At 32.7% G+C, this 15,823-nt stretch overlaps 2 protein-coding genes across 3 annotated transcripts; one reads left to right on the top strand and one right to left on the bottom strand.

The window, feature by feature from the left end:
* Positions 1–1,119: 1,119 nt before the first annotated feature.
* On the top strand, positions 1,120–10,859 carry LOC124838528 (transmembrane E3 ubiquitin-protein ligase FLY1-like). 2 transcript variants are annotated; one of them, XM_047314155.2, is made up of 14 exons: positions 1,120–1,668; positions 2,676–2,748; positions 3,707–3,834; positions 4,793–4,908; positions 5,512–5,572; positions 6,407–6,473; positions 6,587–6,664; positions 7,063–7,220; positions 7,307–7,366; positions 7,567–7,660; positions 8,442–8,609; positions 9,358–9,686; positions 10,080–10,196; positions 10,456–10,859. In XM_047314155.2, the coding sequence occupies exons 1-14, from the start codon at positions 1,507–1,509 to the stop codon at positions 10,555–10,557; spliced, it is 1,713 nt and encodes a 570-aa protein (XP_047170111.1). In that variant the 5' UTR covers positions 1,120–1,506; the 3' UTR covers positions 10,558–10,859. The 2 variants fall into 2 exon arrangements, with proteins under 2 accessions (XP_047170111.1, XP_047170112.1); XM_047314156.2 differs by having other exon boundaries at positions 1,121–1,668; positions 2,679–2,748.
* Positions 10,860–12,432: 1,573 nt separating this feature from the next.
* LOC124838527 (ADP/ATP translocase 3, mitochondrial-like) lies at positions 12,433–15,251 on the bottom strand. The gene is made up of 4 exons (XM_047314154.2): positions 15,123–15,251; positions 14,115–14,567; positions 13,230–13,601; positions 12,433–12,959 (listed from the first exon to the last, which is right to left on the bottom strand). Exons 2-4 carry the CDS (start codon positions 14,544–14,546, stop codon positions 12,660–12,662), a joined length of 1,104 nt encoding a protein of 367 aa, XP_047170110.1. The 5' UTR covers positions 14,547–14,567; positions 15,123–15,251; the 3' UTR covers positions 12,433–12,659.
* Between the last annotated feature and the right edge of the window lie 572 nt (positions 15,252–15,823).

The raw sequence follows: 15,823 nt of genomic DNA, 5'->3' as shown, positions 1-15,823 counted from the left end.
TTCTCTTCTTAATTCCATCAGACAAGGACATACAAACAATCGAATTACCTGCCATATTGTTTGTTTCGTTTGGAATGATGAATATTAATGACAACACTTAAATCAAGCTTTGAAGTGAAGAATATCCCAACCTAGGTTAGTTAGAAAGTTAGGCCAATTATACTTTTTGCAATTTTTCCCCTTATCGTAATACTCAACAAGAAACAAAATTAATGTTGTACCTCAATTTTTATTGGGTAAGTGGCACATTGTATTAGTTCTAACCAAATCATCAAAAAACTATGTCTAGGGTTTATGTTGATCTAATAAGTACAAACTCATGTTTTTCTATTCATGTTTTCCTTTTTGGTATGAATCATTATTGGCACTATCCAGAAGCTGAACCAAGGAACCATTATTATATAAGAAACACAGACAGAGATAATTGAAGTATATAAAACTCTTTGATTAATTATGCAATCCATTTATTACAAATTTTGAATCCCATGTCATAAAAAAAATAACAACAAGGACGTGTATTATTGTATAATCATGGATTGCCAGATACATGCAAAGGTAGCATAACATTTTCTTCGGAATTTGTTTTTCAAATTACTGATTCCATAATTCAAATAATGATTGATTATGAACGGATTATGATCTATGACTTAACCTACCTTCACATGTGATAGCAATATTATTATATGAATATTTTATAATACGATATTATTCTAATTTGAGTTTGTTAGCAAGTAGTAAAAGATTATTCTAAATAAACAATTTCGGGTTTTAAAACCTGAATATTGAATTAAATTAAATACATATTCAATGGTATATTACATTGAGATCGGAGCAATCCACTATCCTTTTTTTTAATAGAGTAGTTATTTAAAAATACTGAGAGAGTTGAAAAAGATAATATAAATATTATTTTCAGTACAGAGTCTGAGAGAGGTGAAAAAAAAAACTTAACAAAATAAACTATTACTTAATAATAATAGTGATACTAAATAATAACCACCAGGAAAGTAAGTAATACTTTTTAGCGCGTGCAAGGAATCGCCTTAACAAAGAGCGTGATTGCTTCTGTTCTAGAGGACCGTGAGCCTTTTTTACTAAAAAACCAAAACCCAGAAAACTAGTTAACAACCAACTCTGGGACAATCTCTTAGAAGAAAAAATTTGCTCCAAACCCAAATCCCAAACCATAACTTTTTAATTTTTACTACTAGTGATTGTTGATTAGTACAACTTAAGTTAAATTTGGTGCAAAGCTGAGTAGTGAAGGCATCTTTTTTGCTTCAAAAATTGCATTTGGTGACCAATTAAGTCGTTGGTCTATCGTTTTCTCTATCTGATCAAGCTCCTCCTGACCCTTTTGACTTCTTCTGAAGCAACCCTTTTATTGTTGCCTCCTTTTTAAGCTATTTGCTATGGTGGGTCTTGGGTTTTTCCCCTGGGTTCCCTCTGTTCAGCTTCGACTGAAAAGTGGGTCCTTGAATTGGAGTTGAATTTTGGGGATTTGATATGGTTGCCACTCAAAGATTGGAGTTTTCTTTGTGCAAGAAGAGGAGGGGGCTTGAATTTTTGTTTCAGATTGCAGTTGGGTGGTGGGTGGTTCTACTGTTAGTTAATCCTGTGGCGGGTCTCAGACCCTTGAGGGAGAGAACTAGGTCCTGGGATGATGAGGTTTGTTTAGGAGCTTGTCTTTAATTTCAGTTTATTTTAATGAGTATGTTAATTAAACAATTAGGGTGCACGTGCATTTGATTTTTTTTTTTTTGAAGTTGTAATGTTGAAGATGTGTGCCTGCATTTTAATTGTTGTCAGTTGGAGATTGCATGTGCTTCTGTTGCTTTATGCAGTTGTGATTTGTGAATTAGACTAGACCCAAGGAACACGAAATTTGAAACTTTGGTTCTGTTAAAACTGATGTTAATTGAGCGTGTTTAGAATGTTTGAACCTGGGGAGAAGAACGATAGGTGTTTATTAAGTTTGTCAGAATGTTTATAGATGGTGTTGGAAGAGAATGTGTGAGGAGAATTATAAGGAAAGTGCTGCATTTGCAGGGTACTTAAGTTTTATTTATAGAATTGTATGCCAGTGTGTGCTTTATGTATGTTTTTTGGGGCTTTACATGGTACTCTTCTCAGAAAATGGTCATACGTTTGAATTTATCTTTCATATGTAACTCATAAGGTGTCCAGAGATGAAATCTTATCTCAAATATTATTATCCCCAAGACCATTAATTATTGTATCGATATATATGCTATTATAGATTTATATATTGGGCAATCAACAATCAGCAATCATAATTGGTATTGGGCATTTTTAAAATTTCTTTTTCTTTCCAGAATACTTTCTGCTCATTTTTGTAGTTAAACAATGTTTTCAGAACCTGTATAAAAGGTAGCTAAAGAACATTGAATCTTGAAATAAAAAATAAATAATGCATTTGCAATCAGGTTTATGGTAAAGAATGGAGGATATTGTTGTCACTTATTTATTTTTCATTACGTCCGAGGATTTTCACTCAATTGTTCTTTAGTTTTACTGATGTTAATTTTCCCAAACCCTGACTTAGGATTAAAAATGATTTGAATTGACAAATTGGGGTTTTTATGATCGAGTCAAAATCTGATTGAAGGTGAACTCACTTCATTTGTATGTTATTGACATGTTACCTTTCTCAGCAGCTGTTTACAAGAAAGGACGAGAGCAACTTAGGTCCTTTTTCACAATGGAACATAACGGGAACTTACAAAGGTTTGTATTCATTACTAACCTTAGTGTATGTGTGGTTTTCTGTTATATTCGAGTTGTAGCTTTGGTCGGTTCATGTTTCATGTAAGTACCATGCTGAACATATGTTTCACTGATGTCTGTTCAGAGGATTTATGATTGGATAACGAACTAACTCTAAGCTATCAAGAAGTTACTAGTTTATAATATCAGAATTAAATATATTTTTGGTCCCTTAACTTTTAATAAAAATTGGAATTAGTCTCTCTTTGAAACTTTGAAACAATTTAGTCTTCCATCTTTAGTACGGTGTGAATTTATTTCTTTTAACCAAATTTTGTTAACTTTATTTGATGTTTCAAATGCATTCCTCAGTTAACATTAAAGCAAAAATGTCAAATGGTCGAAACAACTCAAATGTTATCCTGAAACGCGCTTGAAACATCAAATAAACCTAACAAAATTTAAAAAGACTAAATTCACACATTTATAAAGTTAGGGGACTAAATTAGGCCAAAGTTTTGAAGAAGGACTAATTTCAATTTTCACTGGAAGTTAAGGGACAAAAAGATATTTAACCCATAATATTATTGACCTTTAGAAAACCTTATCTGTGTCTGCTTTATATTTTGAATGAGTTCATACTTTAATTGTCTTTATTTTGGGGTGCAAGCATGTTGCTAAATGATATGGTTACCTTTATGCCTGTCTTTTACATGTTCTTAATCTGCTACCATTGGACACAGTATAATAAAGGCAGAGGAGGCAGCATCCATGCTAAAACTAGGGTGCCTGTTGCCTCAAATTAACTAAATGAATTTAAGGCATTTGAAAAGTAATTATGTGAAATTTACTGAAATATGCCTCATTTCTAAAAGGTGTCATTTGATTTAATTTCCTTTGTCCATTGTCTTTTTGTGGGATAAATTTATAAGTTTATTGAAGTCTGAGGATGTTTGTATGTTGACCACTTGAAATGCAGGGACTTGGAAATTTTTGGATACCACAAATGGCTCTTCCAGATTTCCAGACATCAGAAAAACAAAGGGCAATTCTGTAATTGAGTTAGTTAGTACTCCGACAAAGATAAGTGGAGTGCATTACGTTCAGGTGAAATGTTGAACTATATTGCTAATTTCACAGGAATTTGCCTTTCATATGTTGTATATTTTCTTATTTGTTCTACTACTTGAAACTGTATTAATTTATTATTCATTTATTTGAAGTATTAATGGCTTTTGCATTACGCTTGAAGTTATTAAAGTTCCTGTGTATCTTATCATTTTGTAATTCTGAAGAACTAAAAACTCTTCACTCTTATATTATTTCATTTAGTAAACTGTAGTTTCTGCCATTGTGAGGTCAGCTTTTTGTGTTTTTATTAGGTTGTCCTTCTATGGTTGCTTAAGTGTTTTTATTGAATGGAGAGGGAGTGTTATAAATTTATAACACATGATAGACACACTTCCTTAATAAGTCAAACATGGAAAAGGCTGACCTCGATTAGAGTAACTATCTATATGTTTTCTTAATGCAGCAGTTCTGATGATAATGAACTTTGTACACTAGTTTGTTTGAAAATGTGAGTGTGTGACATTTGATTATTAGTAAAACTACATCTCTGATTTTGTCTATACCTTTTAGGTTTTCATCTTTTGCTTTCTCTTTCCCTAGTTTCATCTTTTCATTTAACATCACATCTCTAATTTTGTCATTATAGTGTGTTTTACACTTTTTTGGACAAGTATCTGTATTCATATTTAATAGAGGTTAATAATCTGTAGAGATCTTAGCTATCATTTTGTTTACTGTGTCAGTCTCAGTTGCTGAGCCAAGTGTATTTTTTCATACTTCTGATACATACACAAACACATGCACAATAATCTAGCCTGATCTCTATATTTTGAATATCTTAGAGCAAACAATTGACCCTTTCATCTCATTATACAATAATATTGTTATTTTGTGCAGAATTAGAGTTTCAATCATGTCTTTATTACTGTTTCTGTAGAATAGTCCTTGTTCTTCTGTAACAGTCTATTATTTTCTTTCGTTTGTTTTTCATTAGGGGGTGGTTATATTCCATGATGTGTTTGACAATGAATACGATGTCAGTGGTGCCCAAGTCAGAATAGAAGGTGTATACATATGGCCTTTTAGACAGCTTCGAATGGTTGCCAACAGGTAAATTTCATGGATATCATCAATGTGATATGCAGACCAAATTTATATTGAGCTCAAATTGGTTTATAAATTTATATTGTCTCGATTGTTTAAACTTAAAACTTCTTGTTGTCCAAATTTGACATTTCATTTTGAATCAGTTTTTGTGTTTTGTTATACTTGTTTAATTTTTTTATTTATTTGATAGACAAATTATGTTTGCAACGAAATTGATAGGCCCAGTTCTGTTGAACCTGCTGAGGGAGATGGCCTGAGGCCATTGAAGGTTTTGTTAGAAAAAAATGTAGGCTAAGCAGTTACATTTTATGGTGTGACACTTATCATGTTATATAGGTGATATGACAGACCTGCAGGAGGTAGTTGATTGATGTGTCTGTTTGTTATTTGTGGAAATTTAGGAGGAAATTCCTCATTAGGAGGAAACTCTTTGTAGTTGATGTACTTTTCTCCAAATCTGATCTATAAACCATTTTATGGCAGTAAAATATAACTATTTCTGTGTGTTAAGTCCTTGGGTCTAACTGAAATGCCTATATTTCCATACAGTAAAACTTACAATATCTGAATGTGCTGAAGAATATATCTTGTTTCCTCATGTTGCAGTGGAAAAGAAGGGGAGTTGAATCAGAATGAAGATTACATTTTATCTAATCCATATCATCTGGTAACAATGTTATTTCTTGCATCCTTGATCTTTTAAATTTTATAATCTGATTGCATTACATGGCTTACAATAATCCTAACAGTACTTCACTTTTGGTGATCAGTATCTGTTCCTGTTTTTAGATATTTTTTAACTCTTTTCATTGATATTTCCAAGTCCTAGATTTCAAGGACAATGGATAGGTTCAATCCAAATTTTTTAATCATTTTCACGGGCTTGATTTTTTGTCATAAGCTTGCCAGTTAATGATGATCTTTTCTTTGTTGGATTACTCATTTTCTGTCAAACATTTGATGCTGGAATGGAAATCAAAATATCTATAATATATCCATCTCAATACCCTAATAAGATTATCTTCATATAAAGTGCAACCTTGCAGTTTAAAATTTCCAATAGCAACATTATTTAAAATTTCCAAATGTTAGAATCCTTTATCGTCTTAAAACCTTGCTTAAGAATTAGGACCATATTTGGGTTCTTTAAACTGGACATGAATGATATATTTTATGTTGTACAGCTTTTCTTCATTTAAACAATTTCATTTGAAGAGAGTAACTGGTTGTGAATCCTTAATATTTTTATGTGAATTTGAACAAAAATGGTCTTTCATAGTGGGGCTTTCATAACAATATGCAAACAGATTGACCAGATTTGCTCCATTGATGTTGTCCTTTTCACTATTACTTTGTGTGTCCTTTTTTTTGTATGGAGGATTTCCCTTATCCTTCAAATTACTTGTACTTTTCCATCTTTGACTAAACATTTGTCTTTTATTATAAAAAAAGTTAGCAGTCAGAAATACTTATTTGCTTCGTATATGCCTTTTGTACACAGCTTGGAGTTTTCTCATCTCAGGTACTGCAAGATTCTTCAAGAGATAAAATGTGGAGAAGAAAACATTGTAATTTTTCTTAATACCAGTATGCCTTGAAGGCGAACCCACCCCACTTCTTTTTTATTTATTTATAGCTGTAGTTATACTATTGACTTGCTATTTTCCCGTATTTACTGCAGCTCTGATTCATGATGCGGAGAAACATTGTAATATCGAAATTGCTGCTCAGGTTTCACGCTTGCCATCATCAAATAACGGTACTTGTGTTCTCCCTGCCTATGAATACTTTCTTCTATAATAGTAAGGAGACTGTCATATACATGGATTAGGGATCTCTTTTACACGAACAATTTTCCTTTTTTGTATTCTTTATCTTGTTTAGAAGGTTTTCTTATCATCTTCGTAAATACTTTTTTCCATTTCTAATAGAATAACTTCTATTATAACCAATTTTGGTCTCCATAGTATGAGTGTAACACTATTATGAAACACGTTACCAGATTTAATATTACCAACTGCTACGTATATGAATGTAAAATTATATGTACATTACTTAGTTTTAACCACTTTGTATCCATTGAGTACATTCTTCTTGTGGATTAATTCTTTTATATGGTTCATTTGATTTACTAAATTTCTACTTTATTTCCTACAGAAGTTGAACATGATCATTTTCATTTAGAAGGGTTAATGGAGAGCCCCTCCGCGGATGATGATGGGGACTGCTTCTCACCATTACTGCTAAATGCAACGTCTGTCAAAATTGAGGTCTACTATAACAAAGCAGTGAACTATACCTTGATGGTTACTTTTGTATCCTTCAATCATGAATATTCTTACAGCTTTATGTCTCTGTCACAATCCATTATGGCGTGAGCTCCTTAATATACATATATCAGGTTTCTTTCTTGCAAGTCCTTCTATTAATTCGTCAAATGGAGCATAGCAGCACTCAATCTGTAAGAATTTGCTTTGGATTTCTTCTGAAATTTCACCTGCCGTAGGTTTAATATTTAATGGAATCAATATAAAATTTTTCAATAGTTGAGATGAACGTACCAAACAATATTTGAAAGTTTACATGCCATAGATTTCATAAATTTGTAATTATGTACATGTGATTGTAGAAGATGAATATGATTCACATATACCTTTACAGGGTGCTGCTAAGGTTTCAATACTAATGATTGGTCAGCAAGCAATTATGGATGCCTATCTTTGCCTTTTACATCTCACTGCAGGAATACTAGTTGGTAAGTTATGAATTTCACAACTTGAGGTTGTTCTCCAGACTATTCCCTCTCTCCCCTATCAAACATATTGAAGATCCTTTCTAAATGGAAAAGGGCTCTTAGTATCTTTACTGTGCCCTTAATTTTGTTGACTTAACCAGCAGGCTCTAAAAGTAATTTACCTTGTGGATACTCATTAGTGTAAGCATCCCAAACATTCATACCTGAAAACTGGTCAATTCCCCATGCAAAGAAGATTCTAGTTTGAACAATCCAATGCCTCCACTTTGTTATACCATATTTGCACCTTGTAACTAATAGAATAAAGAGAAACTATATTGAATTATTGAAAAACTGAAATGTAGCTAATCTAAAGAGACTAACAAACTGTAACTTACAAGGAGATAGTTACAGAGTATAACTGTCAATAGTCTTACAGAAATATAGACGTTATATTTACAAATACTCCAATCTTGACCAGATCTTATTACTCGTTCTTCAGTCCCTATTCCGACATTTAGTTGTAGTTTACACATTACCGTATACAGCATCTAAAATTAATTATTGTATGTTCCATTTTAAAAGTTCAACAATTTTTAGGGGTGGGGGGACAGGGATTGTTCATGGTATGGGAAGAAGATTATTGATGCAAGTTGAGTAAGTTGTGCTGTGTTGCATTGGTGGTTGTAATATGTAATGTCCTAGTACAATTAATTGTCATTGTTCATTAGTGATTGATTATCCTTCTTTTGTAATAGTAAGATTGTTTGCTGAATGGTTGTTGCTGCCTCCTGCACTGCAGAATCCTTGTTTAATGCTTTTGCAACTGCTGCATTTTTCAAGTTTGTAGTCTTCTCAATATTTGAGATGAGATATCTCCTTGCAATCTGGAAGGCAGGTAGGCCTTTGAGTAATGGTGAAGGTTGGGAAACAATGAGGCGAGAACTTTCAGTTTTATACAGTCGTTTCTGTAAGTACTCATCTAGAATTAAATTTTCTGTCCTGCTAAATAGTTGTCTGATCTCCTCAACTTGAGTTTTCCTTTGTGATATTAGCTTCCTGGGATGCATAATCAAGTTTTTCTGTTTCCTGGGTTGTTGAGCGTTGATAGCCACTCTACTTACAGCCAGTCAGCTCTAAGTTAAACTACTTTTATTGCTGTTTTACTGATCAAGATTCAGTTACAGCTTTAGTTTATTTTTGACACCGGAATAGAAAAACTATGATGCTTGCTTAAAATTATAATAATTTCATGTTTTTTTTTTCATTTGAATTGCTCTTTAAAATGTCATTAAATAAGCAATAAATTTAATGTATTTTCATACTATTTATTTGGGCCAACATAAGTATTGAGAAGCTATGGGTCACCAAGCACTATTTTAGCTAAGTAATGGCAAATATCTCTCATAGTGCAGCATATACTTTTTTTTATTCAAATTAATCTTATTTATACCTTAGATTCTTGGTGTTCTCATAACCAAGTTTCTCCAACATATTCTTTGTATTAATATCTCTGAACTTTCGGTTTTTTACCGAGCCAAATGATGTCATGCAGTCTATGTAACCGATCTCACCTACTTTGTTCTTGTTGGTTGTATATTCCACTGTAGAAGAATGCCTAAGAAATCTAGCTATTTGTTTCTTGTTGTTTCAACTAATGGAGATAATTTCTTATGAAAAAGAGGGCCTCAAATTTAACAGTTTAATTTCTTCTGCAGATGGGATCTTGTTGGGAGGCATTCTACTCATGTATGAGTTCCATAATTATTTGAGACCTATTCTTCTTCTTATGTACTCTTTCTGGATACCTCAGATAATCACCAATGTTATTCGCGATTCGCGTAAACCCTTGCATCCTCATTATATCTTAGGGATAACCGTCACTAGGCTGGCAATCCCATTATATATCTTTGGTTGCCCTAACAACTTCATGCGCATAGAACCAGACAAGAGCTGGTGTGTTTGTTTGGCTGTATTTATTGGACTTCAAGCTGCAATTCTCCTACTTCAGCACTATCTTGGGTCACGTTGGTTCATTCCTCGTCAGGTTAGGCTCAACTACCTCTTTTGAATACTTTTATAACCAATTAACCATTAACGCACTCGCAATTCTTAATCATAGTTGCCTCTTCTAGAAGTCTGATCTTAAACCGAGCATAGCATAGCATCATTTGCTTCATGTGCCAAGCCCCATTGGGAAAATTCCTGTTATTATATACTTTAGCTGTAACCGAGGTTTTGGTTAATAATTTGAAGCATTTCATAGACATCCTTGACCCTAAGCATGATTATGTTGCAACCAGTAAGAACATTGTATTATCCTCATCATATAGGAATCTGGTTCTAGGCTTTCCTGAGTGAATTTAAATCATCATCCAGTATTTTGTTTTCTCTTTTTCATTCTGAATTTGCATGAATGTTTTATCTTCATGGCTTGCAGATTCTCCCTGAGAAATACAGCTATTATAGGAGGTTTGATCAGGAAACAAGACAGGCTACAGACTGTGTGATTTGCATGACAGCCATTGATCTTTCCCAGCGATCTAATGATTGCATGGTAAGTGATTATAAATATAAAGAATAAATTACTCAGACACTTCCTCTGGTTTCTTAATATTGCATTCCATATCTTTTTAACCCTTATAGTAACCCTTTTGAAATACATTACACTACACTTCATGTTATCCAAAAAAACATTAAATCCTGTAACACTAGACAACTAGTGTGCAATCTCAAGAAACATGAGGAGTGTATATAATATAACCATAATTTTGTCAATTCAAATAAAACTTTTACTAATTGAGAGTGTTACACAGGTGACACCTTGTGATCATTTCTTCCACTTTGGCTGTTTGCAAAGATGGATGGATATAAAGATGGAGTGTCCAACATGCCGGCGCCCATTACCCCCTGCCTAGAGACCTTTCTTCACTCTCTATGTCAATAGGATCAACTGACCCTGCTCAACTTCATAGTCTAGTATATCTTTAAGTCACAAAGTTTTACATTTAATATCACCACACAACTGAAATCACACGGCCTTTGGTGCTCAACCTTTTTTCTTCTCATGTTCAGGACTCAATGTTTCTTCTGCTCATACAAATTTTGTAATTTGATTTTGCCACCTTATCCCAGATGCCGAATGCATGTAAATAATTTGGAAGGGCCTTGAACATTAATTGTATTTTTTTATCAATACAAAAATTTATTTTTATTCTTCCTTTGTGATTGTCCAACGTTAAGTTAAGGTGGTTTTTCAGTCGTTTGTCGTGTCTTTTTAGTCCATTGGCAATCCTCAAATTGTTTCCACTTGAGTGCATGATTGCATCATAAATAAATACATGATTAGTTTTCCTTGGACAGAATCCAGAGTGTAATTAAACCATGTGGCTGAATCAAGACATCCATAAACTGTATAAGAGCATTTTCAATAGAATTTTTTTATGACGTTTCTTTATTAATAAAAATATTATATTAATATGGATCCAATAAACAAATTCTTTAAAATAAAGAAATTTTCTTATATAAATAATTCTTTTTCGTTATAAGGAAATCATATTTCATGAGATCCATATTAAAATATGTTTATTGATAAAGTTTTTATTAGAAAATTTTATTAGATATGCTTTCACATTGGTTTGAAGTTTAATATTTCAGTATTTTTTTTTTAATGCTTATGTATGATCTATATTAATAAAGTTGTAATAAAAAAATGAATGTAACAAGCTAACTGGTGATAATCTATTTAATTTCATCCTTAGTTACTCGTCATATATCTTTCTTTTTTTCTGTTGTCTTTTGTATAGACACTTTGTAATGATATCTACAGGACAAGTCTTTATCATAATGTTGTTTCTCGTAGTTTACATCTAAATAACGTTTACCCTTAAACACTTTATTACACTTCCTTTTTGGTGATAACTCTCCGTTAGTTAAATCTCTAAGTTGTTAAACATTCAAACATTGGGGAATCTACCATAAAAAACTAATCTTTTAAGGGTGGGTTACTCAAGTGCTTCTACGCTTATCAATTAGTACCAGAATTGGTTGTTGATATCTTGCAAAACATGACCTTGGAGGATAATCATTAGTGGATGGTTTTGAGCAATGAGAGGTGAGTGAAGTGTCACCAAGCAGCATTAAATGAAAAATTGTCAAGACTTTGACTCCCAAGAATAGTGCTAAAATTTTACAAGTAATCTTAATTTACTATATTTACTCCCAAGAATATAATTTACTATGTTTGATGGATTATTTAAGTGTTTTACTATCTCACTTGATAGCTAATTTTTGTAGATAGTATTAGAAATACAGTTGCAATTATAACTCATTCTGAAGCTTATATTCAATTATAGTTTTAAGTCCTTCGTATGACTTCATTGTTAATCTTCTCTTATTTATGAAAAGTAAATTAACTATATACGAATTAATAAGGGAAGCTAAAAATATAATTGAAAATATAATCAACTTAATTTTGAAGTTTTATCTTTCAAAATTAAACAGATAAAATATATGAATAATACAAAAAGAAAGAAAAGGCAGAAGATTTTCCCACGGAAGTAATCAAAGAAGGCTTCTCAATTCCTCAACAATTGTTCACTGATAGTAATATTTCCCCATTTTGACAGAAGAAACTCACATAATCCAAATGAGGAAGGAAATGCTGCAGGATTGTATTGTAGGGGTTAAATTTGTAGAACCAAAGCCACTGTAAGATAAAAACGCAAATAAATTTGAAGGTGCCAAAGACATGCAACTTCAATTAGACCCTTAAAACCTTCAACACAAACATGAACAAATAAAACAGTAGACTTCAACTGCATCAACCAAAATGTCTGAAAAAAATTACACGGATTATAAGCTTAACACGTAATATCCAACTAAAATTCAAGTTTGCAGGACTAATTTAAAGGCCCTACATTCGGGGAAAATTCAAAACCGTTTTTCATCGAAGTTATTCAAATGCAAAAGGGAAACGACATCACTGCTCCAGATCGTTATTGTCGTCATTATCTGTATCTTAACCTCCACCTCCAGAACCATATTTCTTTCCGAACACGATGAGCTGAAGCTTATCATAACCAGCAAGCACTCCGGCACCTGCAACAGCGCGTAATATGTTTGCACCGGCACCTTTAAAGAGTGACTTCGTACCCTCTTTTGCGATAATTATCTTGAATGCTTCCAAAGAACTCTTGTATTTTACAGCTTCTCCAGATGTCATCATCATCCTTCTACGCACCGTATCAATGGGGTAAGAGGCCAAACCAGCACCTATAGTGATTCCCCATCCCAGAAGAAAACTTGCAAAGAAGCTATCCTGTTAACCAGAAGAATAACTAACGTAAGTAAACATAAGAACATGTAGAATTGCATCATTAGGAAACTGTTTAAACCAAATCTGGTTAGGCATATCAACAAATATCAAGGAACCAGAAAACTATCAGCATATCTGTAGCAAGAACATTTAACTCAGTTGCTTGTATCACAAAATAAAACTGAAAAACATAAATCTATACAAAACTGAAATGAAGTATTTTTACCCAGGTAATAAAACAGACGAGATTTCAATTTCAAATTTTATATTTACCTGCAGTCCACCGACCAAGACAACTGGTTTCAAAGAATCATACATTCCAAAGTAAAGACCACGGTACACTATGATTCCAACACACGAGATGTTGAAACCACGGTAAAGGCCAGCAACACCATCAGACTTGATGGTTTTCCTGTAAACATCAACCAAACCATTGAACTGCCTCTCACCACCCTTCTTTGCAGCCTTTGCATCATTTGCCAGACGAGTTCGAGCATAATCCAGCGAATAGACAAACAAGAGGGAGGAAGCCCCAGCAGCCCCACCGGACGCTAGATTCCCAGCAAACCACTTCCAGTAGCCATCTTTATCCTTTTTGAAGTTGAAAAGCCTCTTGAAATAATCCTTAAAAGCAAAGTTCAGAGCCTGAAAAAAAAATAACAAAAGAAAGCATTACCGATACAGTAATAACAAATAGATACTGCAGACTAAACAGCAAAATGTCAAACATAAATTTGCATCCATCACATCAAAATCAAATAAAAGTAACAGGAGGGATGCAAATTAAAGAGAGCTAGGACTAGAAGTATATTCTAAAATCCTTTCCCACAAAGCATAAACTACTCTGAAAACAGAATGACACTATGAACAACACTTCAGAAGGACAGTGTGAAGAACAAATATGCAGAGCCACTGGGTTTAATGTGAAGTTCAAAAAAAATTTCTATCCTGCATAGATCCAGGAAAAATATACTGGCACATATGTAGGTATGAGTTTTGTAAATGTGAAACAAAAGGAAAATAAAGACACTACAGAAGTACAACATCATAGACAGTGTGAACAATATATCAGATGTCCCATGCTTAATATTAAAAAATAAATAAGTAAAAATCAAACAACCTAACCTACATTCCAACTTCACAGGAAAGAAAAGTCACCTGAGTAGGGAAGTATCTGATAACATTAGCCGTGTTTCCTCTCCAAAGAGCAATCATCCCTTCATCCTTCATGGTTCGGGAGAAACAATCACCAATTCCCTTGTATGGTTCAGACAACCGACCACTCTTGATCATTTCATCCTGGTTTTGGATGAGTAACTTGACTCGCTCGATTGGAGCTGCAGCCGTCTTGGACACAGCAGCTGACACTCCTCCCATGAGGAAATCCACCAAAAATCCAGACACCCCTTTCTCAGCTGGCGCATGTGCTGTGACTGGAACCAAACCCAGAGACTGCACGCCTCCATTGAAGTAACTACCACTGGTAGAAATGTTTCCGGAGTGATTAGGAGCAAGCCTGGACATAAAGTAAGACTGTCCAGATAACTTCTGAACTACAGATGGATGCCGTGAATGCAATCCATCCGCCATCGCTGCACTTCAAACGGTTACCTATCAACATTTAAACAAAAATCACATCAGCAGTGACAGAAATTAGAAAGAAAAAAAAAACTCGGGTACGGTTGATTCCCTTCTCATTTCTCAGATTTCAAAAGTGTTCTCCGATACAATTTAATGTACTCAGCAAATCCCATCCAAAAATCTATCAAGATCTTAAAATTGTTTCCAAAAAAGATTTCTAAAAGAAAATAGAGATCAAACAAACGATTGTCCTTTCTAGCAGCCTTGCTATGATTCATTCACTTAACCTACACATCCAAGATCTACAGATACAGACAGATAAATTCTACATCTATAAAGAAGATCAGAAGCAAAAGAAACAAAATCCGGAACAATTTTAAGTTCAGAGTGAGACACTGGTACTTCAAACCGAAATGATTGGTTATAGCTTACTATCTAAGCGAACATAACGAAAATTATAGAAAGATAAACAAAAAAGAGGGAATTATTAAGCTTAATAATAAAACATAAAATAGATCGAAAATAAAAGAATGCAGATCTTAAAGAGGAAGGGGAAAATGAAGTAGAAAATGGAAAGAGAAATACCCAGAGAAGGGTTTGGAAGGAGGCTTCGTGTCTTCCTCTGATCGTCAGCGAATGGAAGGAGACCACACTCACCACCGAATAAATGGGAGTTGTATTAGGGTTTTATTTAATGACTATTTTACCCTTCCCACCCTTCAGTATCAAGATAATATTTTTTTTCCAGTTTTTAGATTAACTTTTATATATAATAAATATTAAAAAAATCCAAAATTCTAACAACACAAAGAAAATAGGTGAAAAATGAGTACAAATAAATTTTATTTAGTTTAAAATAAATAAGTATGGAAACAATTAAAATTGAGACTGTCTTTATATATTAGTAAAAACATATGGGTTATATGTGTTATTTTTTTTATAATAATAAAAAATAAAATAAAATTATTATTATTGTTAATTTTATAATTATAAAATTTAGTATAAGTAATTTTTGTTTTTTTAGATAATTTTTTAATTAAAAAATATTAAATCGAAAAAGAAAATTAAATATATAAAAATGGAATAAAATTTGAAGATAAATATAGATAAATTTATTATTAATTATGCATATATCGTTATTTTAAAAATTATTATGTAAAAGATTATAATTGATTATATTAACAGCATAGTTTTTTTTTGTCTTTGTATTTAAATATAATTTTTTATTTTGGACAACATAAATAATAAAAATATAAAAAAGAAGACTATGCTTAAGAATAAAAACA

This window comes from Vigna umbellata, chromosome 9, assembly GCF_029865625.1.
Source record: "Vigna umbellata cultivar VRB3 chromosome 9, Vumbellata_1.0, whole genome shotgun sequence".
Taxonomy (NCBI): Eukaryota; Viridiplantae; Streptophyta; class Magnoliopsida; order Fabales; family Fabaceae; genus Vigna; species Vigna umbellata.
This window is presented reverse-complemented; position numbering and strand designations above follow the sequence as displayed.